Source organism: Schistocerca gregaria, chromosome 8 (assembly GCF_023897955.1).
Source record: "Schistocerca gregaria isolate iqSchGreg1 chromosome 8, iqSchGreg1.2, whole genome shotgun sequence".
NCBI classification, from domain to species: domain Eukaryota; kingdom Metazoa; phylum Arthropoda; class Insecta; order Orthoptera; family Acrididae; genus Schistocerca; species Schistocerca gregaria.
The window spans coordinates 449,344,798-449,360,696 of NC_064927.1; the positions used below are offsets into that span (position 1 = coordinate 449,344,798).

The following is a 15,899-nucleotide window of genomic DNA, read 5'->3' on the forward strand; positions in this document are numbered from 1 at the left end:
CTGAATAATCTGCGTTCCATTTGAAGCAAAAGCAAGTTGCTCGTGCATCTCAACGTTTCTGACACCATGTCATGAACCATGTGTCGTACAGTGATACAATTTTCCAAGTATTTTCAGTGATAGACAGGGTGAATATAATTAAAGTTTTATTTCAAAACGATGTAAAAAACGAACATCAAATTTGAAATGAATACTATCGAGGAAGGGGGAAACGATATTGAACAAAAAACTTAACTAAACTCCCATCAGTAGACCGCACTATAAACGGCATAATATGCAAAATAAGACGCGGGATTACAAGATTTTTTTTTTTCACTTTGCGTCTGAGACGCTCCGCATGACTGTCTGTGTCGTGCGCTGCTGGTAAAGCTCTTTGACAAGCTTGGTAACGCTGCGCCAGTAACTCTACAGACGTTACGGACACTCAAGGGTAAGAAAAAAGGCGTTGGTCCGATGTGTGCCAAGGATGCGGAGGAAATGATCCGTAGTCAGTATAAAACATGGCCATGGCACCGCAGGAGGGGTCAAGTGGTGGTTTGCAAACAGAGAACTTCAAATATTTCAAAAATGGTTCAAATGGCTCTGAGCACCATGCGACTTAACTGCTGAGGTCATCAGTCGCCTAGAACTCAGAACTAATTAAACCTAACTAACCCAAGGACATCACACACACCCATGCGCAAGGCAGAGTTCGAACCTGCGACCGTAGTGGTCGCGCAGTTCCAGGCTGTAGCGCCTAGAGCCGCTCCGACACCTCGGCCGGCTTACGCCAGAAAGAATTGTCGTTCGCTTCGCTGTAAAGCGGGCTTAAGACTGTGAGTACACGTTCTGCTCTCTGCTTGTGAACACCACAGTCTAATCCAATAACCACATCCACTAGTGCGAAAGTTGTTGGCATTTGACAGCCGTAGCGACACTATAAAGCGGTGACAAAGCATACAGACACATGCGTCGGAACCATATTTGTTTTTAATTATTCTCTAGTTAAATAACGAAACAGGGGTCACACTTTTTGCTTTTGGCGCGTTCATAAATTACCAAGGGACATGAAAAACAGGTAAATTACATAGATTCCATGACATAGCTACGACTTATTCATGAAGAAATACTTCCGAATATGTGTATGGCTCTGAGCACTATGGGACTCAACTGCTGTGGTCATTAGTCCCCTAGAACTTAGAACTACTTAAACCTAACTAACCTAAAGACATCACACACATCCATGCCCGAGGCAGGATTCGAACCTGCGACCGTAGCAGTCGCACAGTTCCGGACTGCGCGCCTAGAACCGCGAGACCACCGCGGCCGGCGAATATGTGTATATTTGCAGCTTATTTTGCTGAAAGCGAAAGAATTTAAATACATATTCCATGCATGAGGATCATATATTTTTGTTGTTCCATGCTTCTATTATCACAGGCACTTTCCTTGATAGTTACAAAAAATTATGGAGTCTAATGATTCGCTCATTCTCACACTTCACTCGACTTTCTGAAACATGCATATTTTTGTGAATGTAATTACTTTTTCTTCAAAAGCGAATGTGTTGAAGATTCTTGCCGTTTGTGCCTCAGAGTTAGAAACAAATGTGGAATTGATTTCTTCTGTGTTGGGATTCAGTTTTATTGCTTTTGACGATTTATTACACATCTTTGTACTTTTCCTTTCAGCTACAGCTGTGGTGGCTTACTTGGTACGTTAAATTATGCAGGAATTACATTACGTGTAGGTTTCCTACGTTCCACATTCACTATCTTGGCTGAAAGTTTACTCGACAATAGTCCACTTCGTTAGGTAGACACATGACGTCTTTCTGCAATAACGTCCGGAATTCTGGTATTCACTAGCAATTTTTTGTTATTAAAGGAAAACGACGTTATTCGGTACATGTCTGCACGCTACAAGAAAGTCGTAAATGAACTGCCCTGCAAAGTACCGTTCCATACCTCCCAGGATCCTTAGGAAAGTACACCAATGGCCATTAAAATTGCTACACCACGAAGATGACGTGCTACAGACGCGAAATTTAACCGACAGCAAGAAGATGCTGTGATATGCAAATGATTAGCTTCCCAGAGCATTCACACAAGGCTGGCGCCGGTCGCGACACCAACAACGTGCTGATATGAGGAAAGTTTCCAACCGATTTCTCATACACAAACAGCAGTTGACTGGCGTTGCCTGGTGAAACGTTGTTGTGATGCATCGTGTAAGAAGCAGAAATGCGTACCATCACGTTTCCGACTTTGATAAAGGTCGGATTGTAGGCTATCGCGATTGCGGTTTATCGTATGGCGACATTGCTGCTCGCGTTGGTGGAGATCCAATGACTGTTAGCAGAATATGGAATCCGTGGTTTCAGGAGGGTAATACGGAACGCCGTTATGGATCCCAATGGCCTCGTATCACTAGCAGTCGAGATGACAGGCATCTCATCCGCATGGCTGTAACGGATCGTGCAGCCACGTCTCGATCCCTGAGTCAACAGATGGGGGCGTTTGCAAGACAACAACCATCTGCACGAACAGTTCGACGACGTTTGCAGCATGGACTATCAGCTCGCAGACCATGGCTGCGGTTACCCTTGACGCTGCATCACAGACAGGAGAGCCTGCAATGGTGTACTCGACGACGAACCTGGGTGCACGAATGGCAAAACGTCAGTTTTTCGGATGAATCCAGGTTCTGTTTACAGCATCATGATGGTCGCATACGTGTTTGGGGACATCGCGGTGAACGCTCATTGCTAGGGTGTCTTCGTCATTGCCACACTGGCGTATCACCCGGCGTGATGGTATCGGGTGCCAATGGTTACACGTCTCGGTCACCTCTTGACGGCACCTTGAACAGTGGACGTTACAATTCAAATGTGTTACGACCCGTGGCTCTACCATTCATTCGATCCCTGCGAAACCCTACATTTCAGCAGGATAACGCACGACCGGATGTTGCAGGTCCTGGATGGGCCTTACTGGATACAGAAAATGTTCGACTTCTGCCCTTTCCAACACATTCTCCTGATCTCTGACTAATTGAAAACGGCTGGTCAATGGTGGCCGAGCAACTGGCTCGTCACAATACGCCAGTCACTACTCTTGATGAAGTGTGGTATCGTGTTGAAGCTTCATGGGCAGCTGTACCTGTACACGCCATCCAAGCTCTGTTTGACTCAATGCCTAGGCGTAGCAAGGCCGTTCTTACGGCCAGAGGTGGTTTTTCTGGGTACTGATTTCTCAGGATCTATGCACCCGAACTGCGTGAAAATTTAATGACATGTCAGCTCTGGTATAATATATTTGTCCAATGAATTCCCCTTTATCATCTGCATTTCTTCTTGGTGTAGCAATTTTAATGGCCAGTAGTGTAAATAACGGCAATTGTGTTGTCACGTTTTAGTTATTGCCCATTTTCATGGCACTAAATACACTCCTTAATATAGCTACTATGTTACAGACCCATTCGCACTCAATCGGTATTGTATTCAGAAATTCGCGCGCTGCCGCTTGGCGCGCTGCTGTCACTGTGGGTAACAAAAACGAGCCGGAGTGTCCCGAGTGTTGGTCGGGACTGCGACGTACAGTGCTGCGCTAACGCTCGCCAGCCGGCCTGCAGAAGTGGAGGGGCAAACGGCCTTGAGATGACGCTGCGCATCGTGACGACTCACTTACAGAGCTGATTCACGTCAGTGTTCTCTTGACCGCAGCAGCAGCCGGGCCGCTGGACAAGCATGGCGCTGGTGACCGGGAGCTGGGTGCTGGACGGGCTGCTGTTGCTGCTGCCGCTGCTCTACTGGTACACGACGCGCCACTTCTCTCTCTGGAAGAGGCTCGGGGTGCCCCACATGAAGCCGACGCTGGTCGTCGGAAACATGGGCGGCGTCGTGACGGGCCGCCAGCACATGGGGGAGCCCATATACGAGTGCTATCTGCGGGCAGGGGACGAGCCCTTCATGGGAATGTTCGCCTTCGATCAGCCGCTCCTGATGGTCAAGGACCCCGACCTCGTGGGTCGTGTCTTGGCCTCAGATTTTTCTTCCTTCTACCGGCTGAATTTTACCCTACCGGAAACTGACGACTCCGTGGGCGGGCGGTCAATCTTCGCTGCCAACGGTCCAAGGTAAGAGAGACAATTATTTCAGTTAGGACTACAAAATTAGACTATCGGTAAAATATCGATATATCGATATTTTTCAAAAAATTATCGATGTATACAGCAATAAGTTTCACCCAAAACATTTCAAATTCTAGAATGAAATTTTCACTCTACAGCGTAGTGTGCGATGATATGAAACATCCTGGCAGATTAAAACTGTGTGCCGGACCGAGACTCGAACTCGGGACCTTTGCCTTTTGCAGGCAAGTGGTCTACCAACTGAGCTACCCAAACGCGACTCACGCCCCGTCCTCACAGCTCTGATTCCGCCAGTACCTCGCGTCCTACCTTCCAAACTTCACAGAAGCTCTCTGTGAGGACGGGCCGTGTGTCGTGCTTGGGTAGCTCAGTTGGTAGAGCACTTTCCCGCGAAAGGCAAAGGTCCCGAGTTATAGTCTCGGTCCACCACACAGTTTTAATCTGCCAGGAAGTTTCATATCAGCGCACACTCCGCTGTAGAGTGAAAATTTCATTCTAGCAACAACCCCCAGGCTGTGGCTAAGCCACGTCTCCGCAATATCCTTTCTTCCAGGAGTGCTAGTTCTGCAAGTTTCGCAGGAGAGGTTCTGTGAAGTTTGGAAGGTAGGAGGCAAGGTACTGGGGTGATTAGAGACGTGAGCACGGGGCGTGAGTCGTGCTTGGGTAGCTCAGTTGGTGGAGCACCTGCCCGCGAAAGGCAAAGGTCCCGAGTTCGAGTATCGGTCCAACACACAGTTTTAATCTGCTAGAAAGTTTCATATTTCATATTATATTTTTTGCGCAATTTTCGGTAAATATTTGAAATTGTTCTTTTGAAATTGTAGTAGAACATAATTTTACTTTCACTGCATGAAGAAGTCTTACTACTTTTTGAGATTTCATAGCATTCAGTCTTTCTCTTTGACTGCGTCAAGCAATTACAGGTGGCACAAAGAAATGGTCCTGTTGCACTGGGGACTAGCAATGTGAATGGAATAAAGAGAATTCCAAGAGTGGAGCAAAGAGATTTCCAACGTGAAGAAATAGCGATCCTGTTGCGTTAAAAAAACAAGTTTTGTTGCAACTAGTGTGATATTTTTTCACATTGGCAGCCTTCAAAAACAGTTGCTCAAAATGATGAACAAAAATGTAAATAACAAGTTGATCTTTGCGGCGGGCGGAGACGGATGAGGGAGCCGGCACGGTAGCTCAGGGTTAGCTACCCTCTGTAATAAAAAACCGAGTGAACGGATCAACAGAGAACCTGAACGGCTGTCATCGGACGTCCGCCACGAACAAATTCAACGACCAATATAGAGCAAAATGAGATTTAACTGCAACGTTTAACTTCATCATGTAATGTCGACACTTCAAGTGCCTGGTCGCTGTCTTTTGCAGAAATGAAAAAAACAGGGAACTCAACATGAAGTGTTCCGGACAAATCCGATATGGTACGATCGCATCGGTCGCCTTATATTGTGCCACTTACATACAGTTACCATTAATAGCAAAATGGTTACCGCCAAGCGTGAACGTGCATCATTTTCCTTTCAATTCTTGCTCCAAGGGGGATCAGTAGGTTGGTAACCTGTTGGTGTACTGAATATCTGATAATAAATCAATTGTTGTTGTTGTTGTCTTCAGTCCTGAGACTGGTTTGATGCAGCTCTCCATGCTACTCTATCGTGTGCAAGCTTCTTCATCTTCCAGTACCTACTGCAACCTACATCCCTCTGAATCTGCTTAGTGTACTCATCTCTTGGTCTCCCTCTACGATTTTTACCCTCCACGCTGCCCTCCAATGCTAAATTTGTGATCCCTTGATGCCTCAAAACATGTCCTACCAACCGATCCCTTCTTCTAGTCAAGTTGTGCCACAAACTTCTCTTCTCCCCAATCCTATTCAATACCTCCTCATTAGTTACGTGATCTATCCACCTTATCTTCAGCATTCTTCTGTAGCACCACATTTCGAAAGCTTCTATTCTCTTGTTGTCCAAACTAGTTATCGTCCATGTTTCACTTCCATACATGGCTACACTCCAAACAAATACTTTCAGAAACGACTTCCTGACACTTAAATCTATACTCTATGTTAACAAATTTCTCTTCTTCAGAAACGCTTTCGTTGCCATTGCCAGTCTACATTTTATATCCTCTCTACTTCGACCATCATCAGTTATTTTGCTCCCCAAGTAGCAAAACTCCTTTACTACTTTAAGTGTCTCATTTCCTAATCTAATTCCCTCAGCATAACCCAATTTAATTTGACTGCATTCCATTATCCTCGTTTTGCTTTTGTTGATGTTCATCTTATATCCTCCTTTCAAGACACTGTCCATTCCGTTCAACTGCTCTTCCAAGTCCTTTGCCGTCTCTGACAGAATTACAATGTCATCGGCGAAGCTCAAAGTTTTTACTTCTTCTCCATGAATTTTAATACCTACTCCAATACCAATAAATCAATTATTAAATATAAAGCTGAAAAACCGGCAGTATATTTACAATGTGCATCCGATATTTTTATAAGACAGTCCATCGATATGTTTCTCGGCTATATATCGATATTATTCTCAGATAAATCGAGGACCGATAATGATGCTTTTTTAAATATCGTCGTACTGGAGTGCTGATATTTTTAAAAATATCAGCAGTCCCAGTTTACAAAAGAGGCCACACAAAGATGAGAAAAAGTATCCTCCATAATGCATGTTAATTTATAAGCATACTTTATCTGGAAAAGTTATACCCTACTTTAGTACTTTAAATGAAAGACTTACACATGTACATGAACAGTTAAAAATAAACAAAGATTATTTTTTATCATACTAGATATATGCAAGGTGTCCCAGGGTGAATAGCCAATATTCTGAGATGTGACGAGGGCGACGATTCGAAGCAAACAAGCCTATTAACGAGGGTGCTAAAAGGCATACCTCCAGCTACCATCTCTTTTTCATCTTCTGTACTGTGGAACACATGTCTTCTACATAAAAAGTGCTCATAGTTCTTCAGGTATGCACTTTATAGAACCCTTGTTTACTGAACATCTGTTTCTTGTCTGCACTCATAATGCCGCCTCCAAATATAAGAAAACCAGAGAGCTTGCAGTAGAAGAGATGTTTCACAATATCGAAGACGAACGAGTGCTCACAGTTGTTAAGGTATTCAATTCAGAGCCAATGTTTGCTAAACTCTTTTTGCTTCGAATGACTGTCATTATATTTGTCCGTTTTGGTCGCTGTTGTATATTTATTTTAAAAAATGCACCTTAATGTGTTTCGGCCAAAGCCATTTCTCGACTAGAGTCTTGGTGTTTGATGTTCGCATCCAGACAGGAGGTGTCTCTGATCCGTCTCCTGCTTCTTTCTTTCCACTTCAGCTGCTGTTCTGCTTTGGATGTCTGGAGGTGATACGCCCATGAGGTGGTAGATTTTGCCAACAGGGGTTGCCCGCAAGCAGCCGGTTATAATTCATCCTGTTTCATTTAGGGCAATATTTACCTTTTTGGCAAGGCTGGAGTTCTCCCATACAGGTGCTGTATATTCAGCAGCAGAGAAGCACAAAGCCAGGGCAGATGTGAGGAGGTCCTGTGGGTGTGGTCCCCAGTTGTTGCCGGTCAGTTTCATAATAATGCTGTTTCTCGCATTGACTTTCATTTTTGTATCTGTACAGTGGTCCTTGAAGGTGAGGGACTGGTCCAACTTCACTCCGACGTACTTTGGGCTGTCACTGTGGGTCAGCTGTTGACCTCTCCAGGTTATTCTTAGTTTCCTCCGTGCCTCTCTGTTCCGTAAGTGGAATGCACACACTTGTGTTTTGGAGGAGTTTGGCTTCAGGTAGTTGCTATCGTAGTACTTAGATAATGCCTCAAGACTTATTGTGAGTTTTTCTTCCACCTCCTCAAAAGTGTTTCTTGCCAAATTTCACGATTCTGGGTCAAAGGTAAGTACTCTATAGGTTTTAATGATTGAGTTTGCGAGAACCAAAATATATTATATAAATGGCTGAATCTTTTTATTGCATTAACTTTGAAGCTTACGTTTATTGCACCGCCAAGGAAACATACTAAGCATGCGACATACATTTCAGCTTGATATGACCACCCGTTCCTGAGAAAAAGTGTCTTAACAGACGGGAAGACAGACAGCCGGACAACAAAGGAAAACAAAATATTTTTTTCGTATGATATACTTACAAATTAACAATATTTTGTTGCTTTAGTTGTGTTGTGAAAACTTAATTCTCACCGTTTCATGATTCTAGGTCAACAAGTACACTGTAGGTTTTCATGAGAGAGTTAGACATCGTATAAGGGTTCTTTTTTTACCAATTGAGGTACGAAACACTAAAAAACTTAACAGTGATCAAGATGGACAATTACAATAAGTAGTGATAATGATTGCAGACTCGTACAATGATTTTGCGTAATTTACATACAAAATCGAATTACCGTCCCTGTCATATCCCTGGATATTGGCCTTTCCTCCTGGGGCACCCTGTATAATCGTGTCCCACATAACACTTCCACTTCTAATATCTTTTAGCACGTTAAACGTGGTGACGGAGAGCTTTCACCAGATAAATAGTCACAGGTAACCCGTAAAGTAGTGGCCAACAGGTTTTTATGTTGATAAACATCGACATGAAACATCAAACAATTTTTGTAGAGAAATACACGTAAATTTGTAAGTTCCTGTTCTTCTGCCGAGTTGAATAGTAATAATCCATCACACAGACGCTAATCTCTCTAATCACGAAAACGTTTCACTGGCATAATACTTGTGAGGCTCACATAAACTTTCTAAACGTGCGCCACTCTGGCTGCCATACGAATAGCAGAACAATCACAATAATAAATGCAAATTTTGTTGCGTAATCTTTTATCAGATCTTTGAAACAATTACCTCACAGTTGGACTCTGACTTGCAACTACGGCTCCACGGACCAGTTCTCTCACAGGAAAAGCCGAAGCTATACGAGGCAGCAGACAGAAACACTCATTGTTCAGCGTCCGGCGCCTTGTAGAGCACGTGGTCTTTTTTGTGTGCCTCCAGCGCCTGGGTCTCATTCACGTCCCTGAATTTTTGTGGTGTGTTTAAAGAGCAAAGTTTCTCTCGTCGTTGAATCCCAGGTAGGGCCGTACCATTACGTTCTAAGCACCTCAGTCCCGAACCACGTTGCTGCAACTGTCGCAGGTTGGAATCCTGTCTCAGGCATGGATGTGTGTGATGTCCTTAGGTAGTTAGGTTTAAGTAGTACTAAGTCTAGGGGACTGATGACCTCAGATGTTAAGTCCCATAGTGTTTAGAGCCATTTTTATACAGTGTGCGGAAAGACCTGAGATTACAAAAATAATTGGACGGAAAACGTATTACCGGCACATCCAGGAAAGGTATGTGTCTCGTTCCACATTTAGGGGTGTACATATTTTAGAAACATTTGTGTATTTTGTGTGGCATACAGTTTTATTTGGGGAGCAAAATAACTGATGATGGTCGAAGTAGAGAGGATATAAAATGTAGACTGGCAATAGCAAGCAAAGCGTTTCTGAAGAAGAGATTTTTTTAACATCGAGTATAGATTTAAGTCTCAGGAAGTCGTTTCTGAAAGTATTTGTATGGAGCGTAGCCATGTATGGAAGTGAAATATGGACGATAACTAGTTTGGCCAAGAAGAGAATAGAAGCTTTCGAAATGTGGTGCTACAGAAGAATGCTGAAGATTAGATGGTTAGATCACATAACTAATGAGGAGGTATTGAATAGAATTGGGGAGAAGAGGAGTTTGTGGCACAACTTGACAAGAAGAAGGGACCGGTTGGTAGGACATGTTCTAAGGCATCAAGGGAACACAAAGTTAGCACTGGAGGGCAGCGTGGAGGGTAAAAATCGTAGAGCGAGACCAAGAGATGAATACACTTAGCAGATTCAGAGGCATGCAGGTTGCAGTACTGGGAGATGAAGAAGCTTGCACGGGATAAAGTAGCATGGAGAGCTGCATCAAACCAGTCTCAGGACTGAAGACAACAACAACAGTTTAATCAGGTTTTGGTGAAACTGGCGCAACGAAATAAGTAATTCTGGATAACAAGGACTGCAGGAATAAGGCAAGCTATATTTTAAGATCCATATATATTAGGCAGGTTCATAAGTTCGTAGCGTTTTCGTTTTGCTCGTTGGAACTCCGATTTTGCTATGGGTTTAATTATCGATTCATTTTTTATTTGTAGTTCACTGAAGCTCTTCGAGTTTACGTATTGTCATTTTGCCATTTGGATATAGTGAGTGGAGCTGTGGACGCTAGAAAACGGAGTGACAAGTGGAGAAATCGGAACATTTCCGACTTATTATTCTGTTTGAGTTCAATAGAGGGGTGACAGCAGCGGAGGCAGTTAGGAACATTTGCAGCGTGAATGGGGATAATGCCATTGGACAGAGCACATCAAGAAAATAGTTGTCTCGTTTTAAAAAGGATGGATATGACATGAACGACTCTCCTCGCTCAGGAAGCACTTTGGGGTTTGATGAAGATCGCTAAAACGCAGTAATCCACAATTATTCACGTTAGTGTACTCGAGAACTGGCAGATGTGATGAGCTGTGTTCATTCCACCATTGTGCGACATTTGTATGCAATGAGGAAGATTCAAAACCCGGGTGAATGGGTACCGCAGGCGCTAAGCTAAAATATCAGGAATCAGTTGGTGCTCATATGTGCACCTCTGCTTGCTCGTTATGAGTTGGCTCATGAACACCAACAACCATTCGTATACTATCTCGTAACTGGTGACGAGAAATTGTGTCTATGTTAACATAAGGCAAAGAAAGGAATGGTTGAGCTCAAAAAGAAATGAATGGCTGAGCCCAAACACAGTACAAACTCTCTGTACAAAGACTTGAGCGCGTCCACAAAAGAGTATGTTACGCATCTGGTGGAACAACGATGGTCTGATGTACTGCGAACTGCTTGCTCGAGGTGCAACCATCACTCTGACATTCATTGTCAACAACTAAGACGTTTCGCAGGTGCAGTCCAAGAACAACGACTAAGAAGATGGCGTGAAGTGATGCTATCCCACATTAACGCCCGCCCGCATTTTGCTAGACTGGCGAAAAGCACTATACAGGACTTGGGTTCGGGAGTCATTCCTGAGCCACCTTGTTCACCTGATCTTGCGCCCTCAGATTGTCATCTTTTCCGCTCTCTGTAGAACAGCCTTCAAGTAACTTCCTTTCCGGATGAAACTGCACTCCGAATATGGCTTCTACAGTCACTGGAAGCGGGAAGTTACCTCAGCGTTGGCAGACTGTTGCAAATAGTGAAAGAGAATACATTATTGATGACTTAAGTCTCTACTATTGGCATCTGTTGTGTTTACTTCTTCTTCTTCTTCTTCTTCTTCTTCTTCTCAGCAATCACAGGCCCTGTAGACCACGCGCTGCATCAACGATCTGCTTCCACCGCCTTCTATCTCTCGCAGCCTCTCTCCACCCTGCGGAAATTCCTAATGCTGCGATGTCCTTCTCTATGTCATCTTTCCAACTTATACGAGGTCCGCCCAATGGTCTTGTTGCCTGGAAAGTTCCTTCAAATGCTTTCTTGGTGATTCTGCTGTTTTCCATTCTGGCAACATGTCCAGTCCATTGCAGTCTCCTACTTTTTAATTTCTTGATGATAGTGGGTTGCTTCATTAACTGATAAATTTCATTGTTCTTTGAATTCTCGATACGCCATTCTCCAAAACAGGTCCCCAGATTTTTCTCATTACTTTTCTTTCGAAAACATTCAGTTTTTCTCTTTCATTCTTTGTAAGCGTCCAGCTTTCTGAACCGTACAGTACTATGGGGCAGATGAGAGTGCTGTATATCCATCTTTGTGGTGATTGACAAAGTTTTACTTTTGAGTGGGTTGCTTAGTGAGTACAGACATCTTGACCCTGAGGCTATTATTTCATTTATATCCATTGTTATGATATTTTTACTTTAAAACGTGATCCAAGGTATTTAAAGTGGAGAACTTTTCTAAATTTAGAATGTTGGTCAATTTCAAAATAAGGATTTGGATTTATGACTTGACCTATTTCCATGTGTTCGGTTTTCTCTTTTTTAATCAGAAGCCCCATTTGGCTGACACTGTGCCTGAGAGATCTGTACATGTCTTTCAGTTCTTCTTCAGTTTCAGTCAGCAACACTATATCATCCACATAAACCAGGAGTTTTATTTCACTGTGTTCCAATCGGAGATCATTGTATAGATGTAAATTACTCTCCCGAACTTTTTCCTCTAATGCAAGGTTAAAGAGGACACATGAAAGAGCGTCTCCCTGTCGTAAGCCTGTTCTAATTGGAAAGGTTGGGGATATGGATCCTATGAACTTCACTGCCGCCTGGGAGCCATCCATGCACAGTTGTATCATCCTAATGATTTTACTGGGTAAACTAAATTCTCGTAATGGGTTGTAGAGGCTACTTCTGTGGATGCTGTCGTAGGCTCGCTTGAAGTCAATGAAAAGACAGTGGATGTTTTTGTTAAATTCCTAGTATTTCTCAAAGATCTGTCGTATAGTAAACAAATTATCAGTTGTGGAGCGGTTTGTTCAAAATCCAGCCAGGTAGTCTTGAATAATATTTTCTGCGTGAGGTTTAAGTTTTTCCAGAATGATCATTGACATGATTTTGTATGTTTTGTTAAGCAAACTGATTCCTCTGTAATTTCCACATTCCATTCTGTTTCCTTTCTGTGTATAGGACAAATTATTGCCGTTTTCCAATCTTCAGGCACTTTTCCAGATCATTGTGATAACGCTCTAAATTTCTTTGTGTAGTTTGCTTCCGCCCTCTTTTAACATCTCTGCTGATATCTGGTCCTCGCCTGCTGACTTGTTGTTTTTGAGCTTTTGAATGGTGTGCATCACTTCCTGTTCTGTGATTCTACTTTCGTCATTATTAACGCTGTCACTCTCAGACAATGCGTAATAGAAGGTTATGTGTGGTTCAGTACAATTTGACATTTCTGAGAAACACTACACTTATCAGCAAACACAGTCCTAATATTTTGGTGTCACACTCCCAGGATTTTTACGTTAAACGCTCATCGTGCTTTTATTGGTCTTTTTCCTTTGTGGCATATCACCACATTTGAAAGTTTCATTTCGATAAGGTGACTCAAGCTCTCTTTCCATAATGTCTCTCCATTGTTAAAAATTCAGACTCCACATAGCCTTTTCAACTGTTGTAGGGTCACATTAAAATGTTCGGCTGCATTTCATAATCATTCTGTTCTTTAGGTTTTCGTACAAGAGAGGAAGGACTGAAAATATTTTCTTCCTCTTCTTCATCCTCTACAACTTCATCTTCATAGAATGCATATGTGTGTTCATTGCCATCTTCTTTTTCAGTTTTTTTTCCAGAACTAGTACTCATATATTTAAACTTGAGGACGTTAATGAAGTACTCTCTTGATGATCCTCTTTTATTTCACTTTTGTTATTCTCAAGGAATACATCATATCTTTATATTCGTATGTTTCATGAGTCAGTAGTCTTTTGCGTCCTTACAACTACCTACCAAAATACATTTCCTAGACATTGGGTCCCGTTTTCCCCTCGATTGTTTCAGGAGCTACACCACAGCCTCACATCCAAAAACTTTTTAAAATGCTTAGATTTGGCTTCTTCTCTGTCCACAATTCGTATGGAGTTCTATTCTTCACTTTGATAGGTGCTCAATTGATCAAACATACAGTTGCCGACACCGCCTCTGCCCAAAAACATTTATGTAACCCAACATCAGTTAACATTCTTCTTTCTTTTTGAGCAATAGTCCAATTTGCTCTCTCAACAACTCCATACTGCGATACACTCCTGTCAAAGATTTCTTGAATTTTCGGTTGGTATACTCAGCCCCATTTTCAGATCTGACAATTTGTAACTTCTTTCCCAGATTGCGAAAGTTCTCAAAGACATCACTGATTTGATAATTAGAACTTAAAAAAATAAAAATTTCTATATCTCGAGTAGTTGTCTACAGAGCTAAAAAAATAATTGCTTCCTGCTATATACTCACACTCCACCTACCCACAAACGTCCGTGTGTATTAACTGCGAGACGTTTGTAGTTCTGCTTTTACTAGGTTTAAAGGGTAATCTAGTCTTTTTCCATTATATACAGATTTCACAGAATTCCTTGCATTTACCACAATCCTGTTACCGTATCCTTTAATAATGACATGTCTTTTCTGTTTAGGTTCCCGAGCCTTCTATGCCATAAGCAATCTTTTGCAGAGTACACAGAACGGTTTACATCTTCAGCTTTGTCTTTAGCAGTATCTAATTTGAAAATTCCCCTTTCATTTGTCGCTGTAGCTATAATTTCCCCATATTGATAACGATTTTTGTTCCATTTATATCGAATGAAACTCAGTTGCCCTTCTTGACTATTTCACTTACAGATAATACAGATAAGTTAGTTCAACACTTTTTACATTTTATACATCAAGCGCGGTAATACTTTCTGGCTCTCCATTTACAGTTGCATTAAGATAAAATTTCCTAGCAAGATGACGTTGTAACATGGAACCATCCAGTGTAGATATATTTTCGTGGCTGTTAACATTCATATGTGGAACGATTTCAATAATATTATACGGTCGTTACTTTAGTCATGTAGGATTGGCTGCAATGCACCTGAAAGGAATACCAATAGACCATTTATAAATGCCCCAGATATAGACGAAATCTAATATAGTTATGTGCTTTTGCTAGTAATGTCATTGATGTATGATTTTAATATTATATACACTACTGGCCATTAAAATTGCTACACCACAAAGATGACGTGCTACAGACGCTAAGTTTAACTGACAGCAAGAAGATGCTGTGATATGCAAATGATTAGCTTTTCATAGCATTTGCACAAGGTTGGCGCCGGTGGCGACACCTACAACGTGCTGACATGAGGAAAGTTTCCAACCGATTTTTCATACACAAACAGCAGTTGACCGGCGTTGCCTGGTGAAACGTAAGGAGGAGAAATGCGTACCATCACGTTTCCTACTTTGATAAAGGTCGGATTGTAGCCTATCGCGATTGCGGTTTATCGTATCGCGACATTGCTGCTCGCTTTGGTCAAGATCCAATGACTGTTAGTAGAATATGGATCGGTGGATTCAGGAGGGTACTACGGAACGCCGTGCTCGATCTCAACGGCCTCGTATCACTAGCAGTCGAGATGACAGGCATCTTATCCGCATCCCTGCGTCAACAGATGGGGACGTTTGCAAGACAACAACCATCTGTACGAACAGTTCGACGACGTTTGCAGCAGCATGGACTATCAGCTCGAAGACCATGGCTGTGGTTACCCTGGACGCTACATCACAGACAGGAGCGGCTGCGATGGTGTACTCAGCGACGAACCTGGGTGCACGAATGGCAAAACGTCATTTTTTCGGATGAATCCAGGTTCTGTTTACAGCATCATGATGGTCGCATCCGTGTTTGGCGACATCGCGGTGAACACACATTGGAAGCGTGTATTCGTCTTCGCCATACTAGCGTATCACCCGGCGTGATGGTATGGGGTGGGTGCCATTGGTTACACGTCTCGGTCACCTCTCGTTCGCATTGACGGCACTTTGAACCGTGGGCCTCACATTTTAGATGTGTTACGATGCGTGGCTCTACTCTTCATTCGATCCCCGCCAAACCCTACATTTCAGCATACACGACCGCATGTTGCAGGTCCTGTACGGGCCTTTCTGGATACAGAAAATGTTCGACTGCTGCCCTG

At 42.8% G+C, this 15,899-nt stretch overlaps 1 protein-coding gene across 2 annotated transcripts in view; it reads left to right on the forward strand.

Moving 5' to 3' along the window:
• The window catches only part of LOC126284319 (cytochrome P450 6k1-like), a 90,139-nt gene that overhangs the window by 7,600 nt on the left and 66,640 nt on the right, over positions 1–15,899 (forward strand). Inside the window, exon 2 of one of the 2 annotated variants that reach the window (XM_049983158.1) lies at positions 3,704–4,116. In XM_049983158.1, the coding sequence (XP_049839115.1) occupies positions 3,728–4,116 (389 nt within the window). In that variant the 5' untranslated portion in view covers positions 3,704–3,727. The remainder of the gene's footprint in view (positions 1–3,703; positions 4,117–15,899) is intronic. The other variant, XM_049983156.1, reaches the window with a different exon arrangement.